Source organism: Mustelus asterias, chromosome 10 (assembly GCF_964213995.1).
Source record: "Mustelus asterias chromosome 10, sMusAst1.hap1.1, whole genome shotgun sequence".
NCBI lineage: Eukaryota > Metazoa > Chordata > Chondrichthyes > Carcharhiniformes > Triakidae > Mustelus > Mustelus asterias.
Window position 1 is genome coordinate 59931866 of NC_135810.1, and position 14182 is coordinate 59946047.

General features: G+C 44.8%; 1 protein-coding gene across 1 annotated transcript in view; it reads right to left on the reverse strand.

The window, feature by feature from the left end:
- The window catches only part of LOC144500032 (piwi-like protein 4), a 69857-nt gene that overhangs the window by 39954 nt on the left and 15721 nt on the right, over nucleotides 1–14182 (reverse strand). The window contains exons 5-9 of the mRNA XM_078222790.1: nucleotides 13942–14022; nucleotides 9605–9802; nucleotides 7794–7905; nucleotides 2542–2668; nucleotides 209–326 (exon numbers count right to left, since the gene is read on the reverse strand). Coding sequence (XP_078078916.1) covers nucleotides 209–326; nucleotides 2542–2668; nucleotides 7794–7905; nucleotides 9605–9802; nucleotides 13942–14022 — 636 coding nt within the window. The remainder of the gene's footprint in view (nucleotides 1–208; nucleotides 327–2541; nucleotides 2669–7793; nucleotides 7906–9604; nucleotides 9803–13941; nucleotides 14023–14182) is intronic.

The window sequence follows — 14182 nt, forward strand, 5'->3', positions numbered from 1 at the left end:
ACTATGGTAAGACTGATCTGAGCGTGTCCATTGCTTTCACTGAATCCCTAAAATTGAAGTGTTTTATTTCCAGGGCAATATACCTTATCTTCTTCAATGTTAACATCTATGACAACAGACCAATCCACAAAATACTGTTTAACTGCTGTTTTTCCAAACTTACATTTAAAAATGAAGCTAAACATTTGTCCTATGAACCATGTTTTACCTCTGAATATTATCTATCAGATCATGATGTCGCTGCTGCCTTTTTTGAGGTGTCAGCTGTGTTTCTGAAGCCAGATCTTTCATTATACGAAAATCAGAACGAGCTTGGTTACTTAGCCCTGTAGAAAGAAATTTGGCAAAATGAATCAATATGGCTATTTGTAGGAGTGAAATGAACTTCAATTAGAATTTCACTTCTCTGTAGGTTATTCTGGTGACATCAATCATGGGGAAGGTGCTCCACTCCAAATGGTGGGCACACCCAGGATCCATACTAAAGCCGTCTGATCCAAGAAATCATACAACAAATTGCAGACGAGTTTAAAAGTCTGGTGAACCCTTTAAAAGTCTATTGACCCTTTCATTCAATAAGTGTGAAAATAAAGACCATGGTTCCAAAATTCTTGTAGGGCCACTCACCCAACAGAAGAATGGTAGAGTGGGCCTCAAATTGGCTTGAGTGGAAAGAAACAAACTCTATCCCAAAACTCAGAGTGAAGTGGAGGTCTTGTAAGTTCTTTCTGACTCCAAATGCAGTATTTTTTAAACAGAAAATTAATTCCCTCTGGAATTGATTAACATTGACACAGAAAGGAGTAATGATAGACCTTAACTAGGAAGAGTGCCTCTGAGGCTTTGTAAGGATCAAACCCAGGGTAACTTGAGAACTTATCCACTCAGAGATTGAGAAGGTTCCAGAGATATGGAAGACCTTGGGAGGATTTAAACAAAAGGATAAGAATTTTAAATTTAATGCATTGTAAGGTTGCAAATGCAGTGATAAATTGCAAATACAGAAGACATAGAAGTGGAATTTTGAGGATGGTGTGATACGGGCCTACGGTTATGCCGAATCTATCTATAGATCCACTAATCTTTTGTTCATGATTCCACATGTGTCTCACATATATGCTGTCATTATGTTAGTGCCTAATATTTTTAATTTGGCAAGTGTCTATGTAATTTAGTGTATGTCTATCTCAATTATTGCTATTATTCATTAATACTCAGTTTATTCCATATCCAAAGCACCAGTTGACTTTGTCCCTGTCTCAACTAATCTGTTGCTGAAATCCTCATTCATGCCTTTTCCATCGCTAGGCCTCACTATTCCAACATACTCCTTGTTGGTATCTCACATTAAACGCTCAGTAAACTTGAGGTCACTGAAGACTCTGCTGCCTATATCCTAACTTGAACCAAATCAAATTCACCTGTCATCTTGTGTCATCCCTGTGACATTCCTGACCTGCACTGACTCCTTAGTCAAACAAATTCGCATCCTTGTTTTTAGATCTCTCCATGACCCCATCTCTATCTCCATAAGTTTGAGTTTAGAAGGATGAGGGGTGATCTTATAGAGACATATAAGATAATGAAGGGGCTGGATAGGGTAGAGGTGGAGAGATTCTTTCCACTTAGAAGGGAAACCAGAACTAGAGGGCACAGCCTCAAAATAAGGGGGGGCCGGTTCAGAACAGAGTTGAGGGGGAACTTCTTCTCTCAGAGGGTAGTGAATCTCTGGAATTCTCTGCCCATTGAAGTGGTGGAGGCCTCCTCATTGAATATGTTTAAATCACGGGTAGATAGTTTTCTGATCGATAAGGGAATTGGGGGATATGGGGAGCAGGCGGGTAAGTGGAACTGATTCACTTCAGATCAGCCATGATCTTGTTGAATGGCGGGGCAGGCTCGAAGGGCCAGATGGCCTACTCCTGCTCCTATTTCTTATGTTCTTATAATCTCCTCAACCATCTGAGATATCTGTGCTCCTCTAATTCTGATTTATTGGTTCAATTGTAATCTCTCCATCATCTGTTGTTGTGGCTTCTGTCGCATTGGCCCTAAGCTCTAGATTTCCTTCCCAATCCTCCCTTCCTCCCTACCTCACTTTTCTCCCTTTATTCACTCCTCGAAACCAACCTCCTCAACCAAGTTCTTGGTCATCAAATCTAATATTCCCTTTCGTGGCTCAGTGACATTTTTATATTGCTCCTGTGAAGTACCTCAAGATGTTTTATTACAAGTGGCTATATAAAGATAAGTTGTTATTATCAGCTACACCTGTCAAAAATAAAGCTAGAATCTCTGGTGCCTAACTTCCCAAATAATTACAAAACAATAAGTAAGCAGTTGTCTGCCTTTTAGCTATGAAAACTGACAGTTAGCAGACTGGTAGATAGATCAGCTTAAAACTGGACAACCAGTGGCAGATTCAGACTTAACAAAGATGTAATAAGTAAGTTACTGTACAAATAACTGATTCAGTTATGCTGAGTAACTGAATCAGCGTTCATGTGAAGAATGGTTTTTTGGAAAGAAATGTTTTGTTACCTGTGAGAAAGCAGAACTCTGGAATGAGGTGAGCTATACGTGGAGCCACATCTTTGGCATAATTTTTACTTTTTAACTGGCTGACTAACATTGGCTGATTCAGATCAGTGATGGAGGCATCATATTGCTGCACAGACAAAAATTAAAGATGCTATCAAACAAAACATATTTAGTGTCAAAACAAACATGTAATGGGTGAAATTTACGACGGGGTGGTACAAAATGGTTGATAGCAAATTTCAGCCTGTTTTATATAACTACTGATTTTGAAAATTTTACTTTTAAGTGTTCAGTCAATGACTTTTATCTGAGAGGTAGCTTTCTTTGAATGTGCACCAGAAATGAGGAACTTTTCCCACCCTCAATGTGCATCAGAAAATCAACTTTGCGTCCCATAATTTACTGTCCATCTGAATAAAAGGTTATGTACAGTTCACCCAAAGTGTCTGAGATTAACAATGTTGCATGCACCTTAAGGGACTAACACAGGCACATAAAACTAATTTGTCAATGCAGGTGCCTTATGGCCACCTGAAATGAACATAAACCCCATTTTGGTATTGAGCTCCTGTGCTCATTTCAACCCAGACTCCTAAATTTTTCAGAATTTGAGAAGCACAAGCGATGGCTGGTATTTCCTAATCTTCAGGTGCCTTAGCGATGACTCCTTTCAGGGGAACACTGAAGACTACTTTAAATAGGTCCAAAATGTGGAAAATTTAAAGTATTTTCTTGAGTCAGAGTAGCAGGAATGTTTATCCTGACTGCACTAAAGATCTATACGCTGCAAACAGCCTGTCCTGACCCTCCCATCAATCATGCTGCCTGTACTCCACACCAACTCCCCTTCCCCCCCAAAAAACGTGCTTCGGGTCTCAGCCTCTCTACAGGCCTACATTTTGTAAAGCCTTGGCAGACAAGCTGTGGTGAGACTACTGATCTGTATGTGCAGATTTATTCTGAGGATATATTTATTGGCCTTTAGGCCATAACATTCCTGTGGCAAGTTTGGAGTACTGAGGAATTTAGACCTCAAGGATACACTAAGCTGCATGTCAATCTATTTCACACATGAACAGAACTTTGCTCTGACTTTCAGCTCCACTGTGGCCTGTAAATGTACATATGAATAAGGAATGGAAATAGGCTATTCGGCCCCTCGAGCCAGCTCTGCCATTCGGTAAGGTCATGGCTAATTTGACTGTGGCATCGAGGCTACTTTTCTGTCTATCCCCTATACCCTTTGATTCCCTTGTCAATCAAGAATCTAGCTAACCCAGCATTATAAGTATTCATTGTCCTTGCCTCTACCACTCTGGTGAAGAGAACTCCAGGCTAATGACTCTCTTGAGAGTAAAACATCTCCTCTCTTAAAAGGTTGTTAAATATGGGCTGCACCATCATGCCTGCAAACTGTTTTATGCCTCTATGTTAGATATCCTTTTGCTTCAAATAAAAACAGAAAGTGCTAGAAACATCTGGCAGCCATATCTCTAGAGAAAGAAAGAGACTTAACAGCTTAATTTTAGTGGCTCAGATGTAACAGGAAAGGAGATGGAGTTGGGAGCTGCACTGGGCTGACTCCCCATCACCATCCAACTCTCCCAGTCTCAGGCTCTAGAGTTGTCCACCTTCTGTTTGGGCTGGCAGTGCCAGAGGTCCACCCACTGTCTTTAATTGGGAACCACCAAGATTATGCCGTTGCTGGCAAGTGTGGGCTCAGGACTCAATCTTTAGGCTAACATCAGGTCCCGAAGCCTGCAATAAAATTCAACCCAATGTTTTAGGTCCAAGGTCTTTCATTAGAGCAGGTTCCTGAAATGTTAACTTTGTTTCCTTCGCCACAAATGCTGCCAGGCTTGGTGCGTATTTTCAGCATTTTCTGTTTTATTTCAAATTTCCAACACCTGCAGTATTTTGCTTTTGTATTTCTTCGACTTCATTTACTACTTTACTATTCCTGGTTATTGTTACCAATTTTCCCCATCAATATTTTTGGTCTTTCCAATAGCTCAAATAGTTGCTGGCCCCATACTTCAATCACATTTAAATGATACATTCCTTTATTTTCCACCTAGCACAATTCTATGTTTGTCCCTAATTGGGCTTAGCTCCCTTATGATAGCTAAAACTGTGCAGGAAACTATGAATAAGAATGCACATAATTCCATCATGGAAAACTATGTGAATTCAGCTTTTGAGCGGAATTTTCTCAAAAAACATTCTAAGTGTTGAACAGATGAGAAAACGATAGGTTTTCTTGCCAGTTTATTCAGCGAGGGACGTAATGCAAATTTACGGCACGTCTTACAGAACAGTAGCATCTTGTGATTCCTGCCAGTGGGAGGCGGTGGAGACTCAGCTGGCACCCCGATCTCCCAGTATACTGTGTACGCTGTGTATGGAGCCTCTCCCCATCAGGTTCCAAACCTTATCATGCTCCACCCCACAGGCTCTGCCACCTCAAACCCCCCTCAGCACCCCCACTCAGACCCTGCCACCGTGGCAGTGCCAGGGTACCCAGTGAGCAGTGCCCCATGGACTGCCTGGCCCTGCCCCGATCACCCTGGAGGCTTCAATGGATTTCTGGCACTGTCAGCCTTTCACCCAATTCTGGCAAGAGACTGAATAATTTATTTAAATTTATTATAATGCTTATTTGTATGTGTTTAGCGAGCCCAGTGCTCAATCGTTCAGGTTCACTTGCCTTTGCGGCCTTGCTAGGAGATGTTCTCTCTGATGAGGAAAATACCTGCTCCCCATGAATGGGGAGCAGTTGTGTTACCCTCGCTGGTAGATCCAGAGGCCATTGAGGCCCAATAGGTGCCCCATGGGCAGTGCCAGCCTGCCACCTTGGCAATGCCCACTGTGTACCTTGGCATTGCCCATTGGACAGTGCCAGGGGGTAGGGCCTGGGGGGGGGGGGGCTATGGAGGGGGCCTGAAAGGGGCAGGGCCTGGATGGGGTGTGGCCTATGGGGATCCACTGCCTCTCTGCCATAGAGCACGCGTGGGGGGAAGGGGGCCTGCTGCCGCTTTGCATTGCCAGCGGTATGGGGAGGGAAAGGGATCCTCTGCTGCTCTGCATTAGTGAGGGTGGATGGAGAGGGGAGGGGTCTACTGCTGCTCTGTCTGTGATCGGTTGGGGGGGGGGGGGCGCAATCAATCTGGGCAGCAAAGGGACGGGGGCGATATTTTCAGGTGGTGTTGGGCTTGCGTTCAGCTGTGGGTCCCCACAATTGTGGGGGTGGGGGAACTCAGTTGAGGCTGACTCCAGCAGCAGAGGCCTGACAGCTCTCCCTCTCTCAGCCACAGAAGTCTGCACATGCACAATAGCTCCCTCTGCTGCCTGATCAGACTGGCTGGCAAGTCTAGTCCCGCCCACTCCCTCTAGCAGCTAGAAACAGTCTAGCCCATTTTTTTCATGAACTAAGTACATTAGATTGGGAGTAAAAACTCGCCCAAAAAACGGATCTGCAACTATCCCATTTTCACGCAAGCCCATTATGTCTCTTGATAACAACACAAAGTATATAGGTAAATTCTATTTCCAGCAAAATTTACATACGTACTCCTCATGTGCTGATATTATATTCCTCTATAGAACAAAGAACAAAGAACAATACAGCACAGGAACAGGCCCTTCGGCCCTCCAAGCCCACGCCGCTCCCCGATCCAGGATTGAATCCTGAATCCAGGATCCCCGCCCAATTTTCCAGCCTATCTACATACTAATATCCTATCCCCGAGCTGTCCCTCACAGCTATGATGCTTTGTTCATCACAACCTATTAACTCACCCCCACCCCCCCATTCCAGACCATGTGATCTCCAGGGAGAGGCGAAAACCCAGAGTGAAAACCCCAGGGCCAATATGGGGAAAAAAAAATCTGGGAAATTCCTCTCCGACCCCCTGAGGCGATCGAAACGAGTCCAGGAGATCACACTGGCCCTGATCAGAAAATGCTTCCCAACCCTATTCATTTCCACTTCCACGAACACCATATGAATTCCCTGCCCCCGAGACAGGTTCCCAACTATCCGCAGTCTCGCTCTGTACTGGCACCAGCAAGATGATCATAGAATGAAGCCTTGAAACGAGAAACAAAGAACAATTAGCCCGCGCCGCTCCCTGGTCCAAACTAGACCACTCTTTTGTATCCCTCCATTCCCACTCCGTTCATATAGCTGTCTAGATAAGTCTTAAACGTTCCCAGTGTGTCCGCCTCCACCACCTTGCCCGGCAACCCATTCCAGGCCCCCACGACCCTCTGTGTAAAATATGTCCTTCTGATATCTGTGTTAAACCTCCCCCCCTTCACCTTGAACCTATGACCCCTCGTGAACGTCACCACCGACCCGGGGAAAAGCTTCCCACCGTTCACCCTATCTATGCCTTTCATAATTTTATACACCTCTATTAAGTCTCCCCTCATCCTCCGTCTTTCCAAGGAGAACAACCCCAGTTTCCCCAATCTCTCCTCATAACCAAGCCCCTCCATACCAGGCAACATCCTGGTAAACCTCCTCTGTACTCTCTCCAAAGCCTCCACGTCCTTCTGGTAGTGTGGCGACCAGAACTGGACGCAGTATTCCAAATGCGGCCGAACCAACGTTCTATACATCTGCAACATCAGACCCCAACTTTTATACTCTATGCCCCGTCCTATAAAGGCAAGCATGCCATATGCCTTCTTCACCACCTTCTCCACCTGTGACGTCACCTTCAAAGATCTGTGGACTTGCACACCCAGGTCCCTCTGCGTCTCTACACCCTTTATGGTTCTTCCATTTATCATGTAGCTCCTCCCTACATTATTCCCACCAAAATGCATCACTTCGCATTTATCAGGATTGAACTCCATCTGCCATTTCTTTGCCCAAATTTCCAGCCTATCTATATCCTTCTGTAGCCTCTGACAATGTTCCTCACTATCTGCAAGTCCTGCCAGTTTTGTGTCGTCCGCAAACTTACTGATCACCCCAGTTACTCCTTCTTCCAGATCATTTATATAAATCACAAAAAGCAGAGGTCCCAATACAGAGCCCTGCGGTACACTACTATCACAGGCCTCCAGCCGGAAAAAGACCCTTCCACTACCACCCTCTGTCTTCTATGACCAAGCCAGTTCTCCACCCATCGAGCCACCTCCCCCTTTATCCCTTGTATATTTGAAGTCCAGTGCTAACCAGTTTATTGACCTCACTGGTCAAAAAAATGTACCTAATTTTATTTATGGTTTATTTTTCCCACCTGTGAATAATAATCAACGTAAGTGATTTCAGTTCCATCTGCCTTTTTGAATACATTGGTAGGTTTCACAGACCAGTCAATATCATCAATGCGATAAGTTTTGTTATTGTATCTAGGAAACAGAAACAGTGCATTACTCTCAAAACCTTTTAAAAATCAAATGATGGTCTAGATTTCCCCTTAAGCTATGCCAGCTTCTCGGCTAATTCAATAAAGGAACAGCAGGTAATTTTTTTGCCAACTCCTGTGCTTGCTCTCCACTCCACTGGCATCATCGTTGAACTGATAGCAAGCATGTCTGTTCAAATATGGATGTGCACATAATAATATACAAATGCCAGAAAAATATCATCTTTCTCATTATTAATACTTAGCAATGCTGGACAGAGAGGAGGCTTGCTCATCCCTGAAATCAAATGCTCGTAAGGAAGATAGAAGCATTCTTTCAGATTACTGCTTAGGATCTTTAAACATAGCAGTTTTTAATTTCTTCAAATGAATGCACTTAGGAAAATGGCCATGCAATACTGCAGGAGACCTCCAGACCATTCCCTGCAGTACAAGTCTGGGGTCAAAAGCCAGGATCAGGATGCATTCTTAAAGTGGATCGAAACCTTGCTCTTCTAATATTAATATAAATCTAATATTAATTCTCTGTAACAATACACGTTAATGTCTTCAAATCTATATGACTGAAATGGTGTTGAATCTCTGCTCTGAAGACAATGGAGTCCAACTGCAGTCATCCCAATTTCTGCAATACAAGAAGATCAACTTAACACCAACAATAGTGAGAAAGAATTCAAAAAGATACCCACAAATTCCTAATATTTTGATTCATTGGTTGTATTACAGACTTTTGAAGGGCATTAATTTGTTCTGATGCTTTCACTAAAAATGGTGAGTGGCATTGCTCTCAGTTTACCTCTTAGCTTGATGTGCAGTCACATTTGTGAAGGTTTGTTTATGACCTTGTGACATTATTACTGCATGTTTCACAACAAATAATTGACACTAATATACAAAAAAATACCATACCAGTTGTTCAACACTGAAGAATTATACTTGCATTTATATATGTGAAATATCTACTGAGCTTTCTCTTTCAGGAATTACAACACAGCAAGTATAATCTATGGAATCACAATCAACGTCAAGAAAAGTAGAAGATCTAACCCAGAATTTATTACTACTTAGGGCAACTATGCTAACTGATGAACTTAACTGAGAAATATGAATTGAAGACAGTAGTACCAGAAATGCTGCGATTCAGCTGGACTTATTAGTTGCAATTTCAGCTATTGAGTGAGTAATAAGGATTGTAATTTCTGTTTGATCTTGATTGTCTTCTTTGTAGTTACGATTTTTTATCAGTGTAATTTCAAAAATATTTTAATCTATATTGTTATTATTACTATCACATCAAATTAGGATGATAAACACTTTCATGCCAGTTGCAAGGGAGGCACAGTGGTAAGCACTGCTGCCTCACAGCGCCAGGTACCCGGGTTCGATTCCTGGCTTGGGTCACTGTATGTGCGAAATCTGCACGTTCTCCCTATGTCTGCATGGGTTTCCTCTGGGTGCTCCGGTTTCCTCCCACAGTCTGAAAGACATGCTGGTTAGGTGCATTGGCCTTGCTAAATTCTCCCTCAGTGTATCCAAACAGGTGCCAGAGTGCAGTGACGAGGGGATTTTCATAGTAACTTCATTGCAGTGTTAATGTAAGCCTACTTGTGACACTAATAAATAAACTTAAACATTGTAACTGTTCCACTTTTCTGTTTTTTTGAAAGAACTTTTTTGCTTACCTTGTAAGGACAATGAATCCCACTAATTCTTTCATACAGATATCAATAAAACTCTTGTCACCAGTTCTGTTGTATAGTTCAGTCATGAAGTCTAATACTGTTTCACTACGTAGAACCTTATGGCTTACATCAACAGACAATAAGATTTTGGTCTCATATCTCAAGATTGAAGCAGAAAAGCCTGGCCATAGAATCAACCTGAAATTGGAAAATGTATAAAATTTAAATGTCTTCAAATCTATAGGACTGAAATATAATAATACTAATTTATAATAATACTAATAATCCACTAAATAAACTTGCAGTAATGCTGATATTCTAACTTCAATGTTTCCTGGATGCAGTTCTCTCCATATGGACTTTGGAGCTAAAAGGTTGGATGCTTCAAGTTGTATATAAGTCAACCTCATCCCACCACAAACATTTAGTTCTTAGCTTTATACTGTTTCACATTGTCTTCTCAGTCACCTCTTTTCACCTAATCTCTTCCATGCATTTTCTTTTGTGGCTATTCACATTTTGGCTGTTTTTCTAGACCTGAGTTGGACAATGGTCTCAGGATAATCTTGATGTAGAAGTTCAGCTATTATCTTAATGAAACACAGGGCAGGTTCAATAGGTGGTATGATCCAATCTGCTCCTATTTCTTATGTTCTGCCTTGTCACCAATCCCAGTTTGAATCCCTCTTGAATAATCCCAGTATTACCCTCTGTGCCCCACATGGCATTTTCCGAAAGGCCCTTTGAGTAATCATCATTGCTTCATTATGAGCAGCAACCCAATTGTTCCATTCTTGAAAATTCTTGATCAGCATGTCCACTGAGGTATTACCTCACCAATCTTCTTTCCATTCATCATACTTGCCCCGATCACTAGTGTTTGAATTAACAATCAGAACCTCTCTATGTATTTTCCTCCAAAATGTCTGTCAGTTCAATGACAAGGTCCTTGCCATCCACGATCATATTGTGCGCGGGGGGGCGGGGGCGGCGGGGGCAGGCGGGGGGGCGGGGGCGGCAGTGGCAGGGGTGGGGGTGGGCGGGCGGGGGGGGGGCGGGTGGGGGGGGGGGAGCGGGGGGGGGGGGGGGGCCAGGGGGGGGCGGGGGGGGGCGTTTGCCATTCTGGAGGCTGTGGGGGGGGGGGGGGGAATTGGGGAGTGTGTGTGGCTTGTCTTGGGGGGATGGGGGAGTGTGTGTTGCTGGGCTGGGGGCGAGCAGAGGTCTCTAACTTTTTCATCTCTCCCTCCCCTTGCCCCAATCCCCACGCCCCCTTTCCAGATTGACAATGGTTTATGCAGTGCAACCCATTGATCTTACTGTTCTTTTGGTTGCTGCTGGAGCTGAGGAGGAGGAGCAGGAGGATGAATTGTGAGCACAGGAGGCCCGGGCCATACCACCCGCAGGTGGAGAAGGAGACGGCCGCTGGAGGCAGGACATGGCCACCAATCGCCCCAAGATGGGGCATGAGAAGGAGGGAGCAGAGACGCCGGTCGTTCCGGATGTGAATGTCCTTTGAGCAACTGCCGGACATCGTGTGCCGTCGACGGCTCCGGCTCTGGAAGGAGACAGTGCACTACCTGTGCTATTTGTTACAATACTTGGCACATCAGGGCACGGGGTGGGGGGGCATTCCTGGACCGCCCTGGCAGGGCCCTCCAATATAGCCCCCTGATATCGTCGCCCTGCACAATCAGACACAGCAGTGGGGAGTCCTTCTGGACAAGGAAGAGGCGGAGGCCGACCAGCTGGGTGTCGCTGGAGAGGGGACCGCCCAGAAGGAGGAGGAGGACGATGACAATGGTGACAACCAACACCACCCAGACGGTGGAGGGCTGGCAGCAGCAAAGGTCAGGCATGCGAGGGTGACAAGGGAGGCCCTGATCACCAAGCGTTTTGGTATCTAGGGGCCTATGTTGCCACATGTGGGTTCTAACCCCCTTCTCCCTACCTCCCCCCCCCCCCCCCCCCGCACCCTTACAATCTTCTGCAACATTGTAACACCAGACTGGTGGGCCTGGGCACAAAGTGTTAGCAAGTTTCCGATGACTCCTACTTGTGATCACTGGCACTAGGCCTACATCTGGGTTAGGGTAAGGGAGCACTAAACACCTTGGTCACTCCATGGGATAGCAGTGCTTCTGCAGTGAGCTCCAGAAGCTCCAGTGTCACCTGGCCCTACCAGTCCTGGAGAACCAGCTGCATTCTTGCCATGGTGGCCAAGTCCTCAACAATGGCCATTTGAGTCTGGGGCCACCTGTCAATGGCAGCAGAAAGTGCCCTCTAAGACTGGGCCACATTCTGCAGTTCCTCAGCCATGACCCTCTGTGAGTGAGCGATGTTCTCAAGGGCTGCTGCCATAGCCCACTGTGTCTCAGCACAGACTGGGTCTTCTGCAAACTCTCGAGCCTCTCAGGCAGGGGCCATAGAATCTTGAGAAGCTTGTTGAGGCCCTCTGCCATGGCCCACTATGACTCAGCCATCGCTTGGACCCTGTCACTCATGGTGAGGATTTCCTGCCCAGGCTTTCCACCACAAATGCCAGCCTTGCAGTGTTGGCCTGGGAACCATGCAAGATCAGCAATAGCTGGTCTACCTGAAAGCTTTGGAACTCCTCCCAACAGCCTCGCAGTCGGTCCAGTGTTGGCGTCAGCCCCTCCTGCATTCCCTGGCCCTGTTGCTGCATCTCCAGCAGCTGAGGGAGAAGTGATCGCAGAAGCCCAGCATGTAACCTCAGGGCAGCTGAGTCCTCGCCTCCAGCAGACACCTGTGTGCTAGAGGCCTCAGACGTTCCCTCCTCCATCCAATGTACATCAGCAGATGTATTGTGTGCACCACAGAGTGGCCCAGATGCCTCGCCACTAACTTGACCTGCCAATATAAGATTCTCTGGGATGGTGAACTGCAAGGTGGAAGCTGACACGAAACTGGTGCTGGCCTCAGAGGTCCCATCGTCGCCTTCCTCCGAGGAGTCTTCCGAGCTGTCATAGGGAGGATGGGTGGGGGGGGGGGGGAGACATGGATGCAGGGGGAGGTTGTATCTGGCTGGGGGAGGGGGGGGGGGGTCTGTCAGGAGAGCTGCTGTTTTTTAAGTTTTTCTGCGCATGTGAAGTTTGTGGCTCCGATCTGAGCTGCAGACTGTCTGGCGAGTTAAGCCCCGCTCACTGCCTCTAGTGGCTAGAAATAGTCTTGCCCATATTTTCAATGTCTTAAGTCCATAAGCTTAGGAGTGAAAACTCACCCAAAAAATGGATCTGAAACTCTAGCTGGACAATTAGAATAATTCTCGTAAAATTCCACTTTGTATGTTTTTTAAACTTCTGACAACACTTGCAAATTTATTGACCCCTCCCTCACATCCATCGCCAACACCACCTCACAGGCAAGTGTGCCCCCTTCACAGGCAAGTACACCCACCTGCCACCACACAGAAGGGAAACCCACCCCGGAGAGGGGTGGGCTCCTGAAAGGGAGCTCCAGATTGGCAGTAGCAACCTGTGCCACAGGGCTGTGCCAGCCTGTGCCAGAGGCAGTGCCAGGGCACTGCCTGAGCATGTCCCTTTTCCCCCAGGTGCTATACTTACCTTGTTGCCCCCAGCGGGATCACCTTGACTGAATCCCATTCTTACAATGCCATTTTAAACTTCACTAATGGTACGAATATTCAGTGAGGGGGGATCATATGACGGGGAGGCATGTTGATGATATTGAAATGTATTATAAGTATTTAAATAGGTTCCCACCCTATACGTCACTGGCAAAGAGGCGGGGAAAATCAGGAAATGAGATTTCTTCTGCCTAGCATGTTATTTGTCCTTTAAAAGCCCTAAGCCAGTCCTTGCAATCTCCAGGATCATTTACCATTCCTGGTCAGTTCTCAATATGCCCAAATGCTATTAACAACAAAAACGTAATTACATTTTCATAGAAGTCATTCATAGTTCTATGGAGACATGAAACTCAGTTCTCAGTGATGAGAATTAGTTTAGTTTTCTGCATTGTTACAGTTCTCTTTATTATTTATACCAATTAAATAGATGATTGTTGCTTCATTAACATCAAAGCAGCATTAATACAGATGCATTATGATCAGCCGTTTTATTGTCATTCCTGTTAATAAAGTTAGTTTTCTCAAAAACCAGTATGCAAACCAATAGGGGTAAAGCTCTACAAAAATGCAGTTATTGACCATTTCTAATAGTCAATAACTGAAATGGTTTGTTAATTAGTGAGAAATTGTTTGTTATCTAATATCGGTGCAGTAATTCACTGTAGTTCACAAAGTGGTAATATAATCAACATTGCAGAAAATTAGGACTATAATCAAAGAAATGGCCTACCTATGTTGTGGAATGTGAACTGGAGTTGACGGATTATAAAAGTTCTGTCCAATTTGGTACATAGACAGCATTTTCAGAACTCTATTTAAAAACAGAAGGGTTTTACTGTTTTTATTTATGTAACAGGTTGGCCTGTTATGCAGAGAAATAATTTTATTTGCATTAATGACGACTGAATTCATTTGTATACATTAACTACAAGTTCAAAATGTTTTAAACTTTTGGAACCAGAAGAATCTTA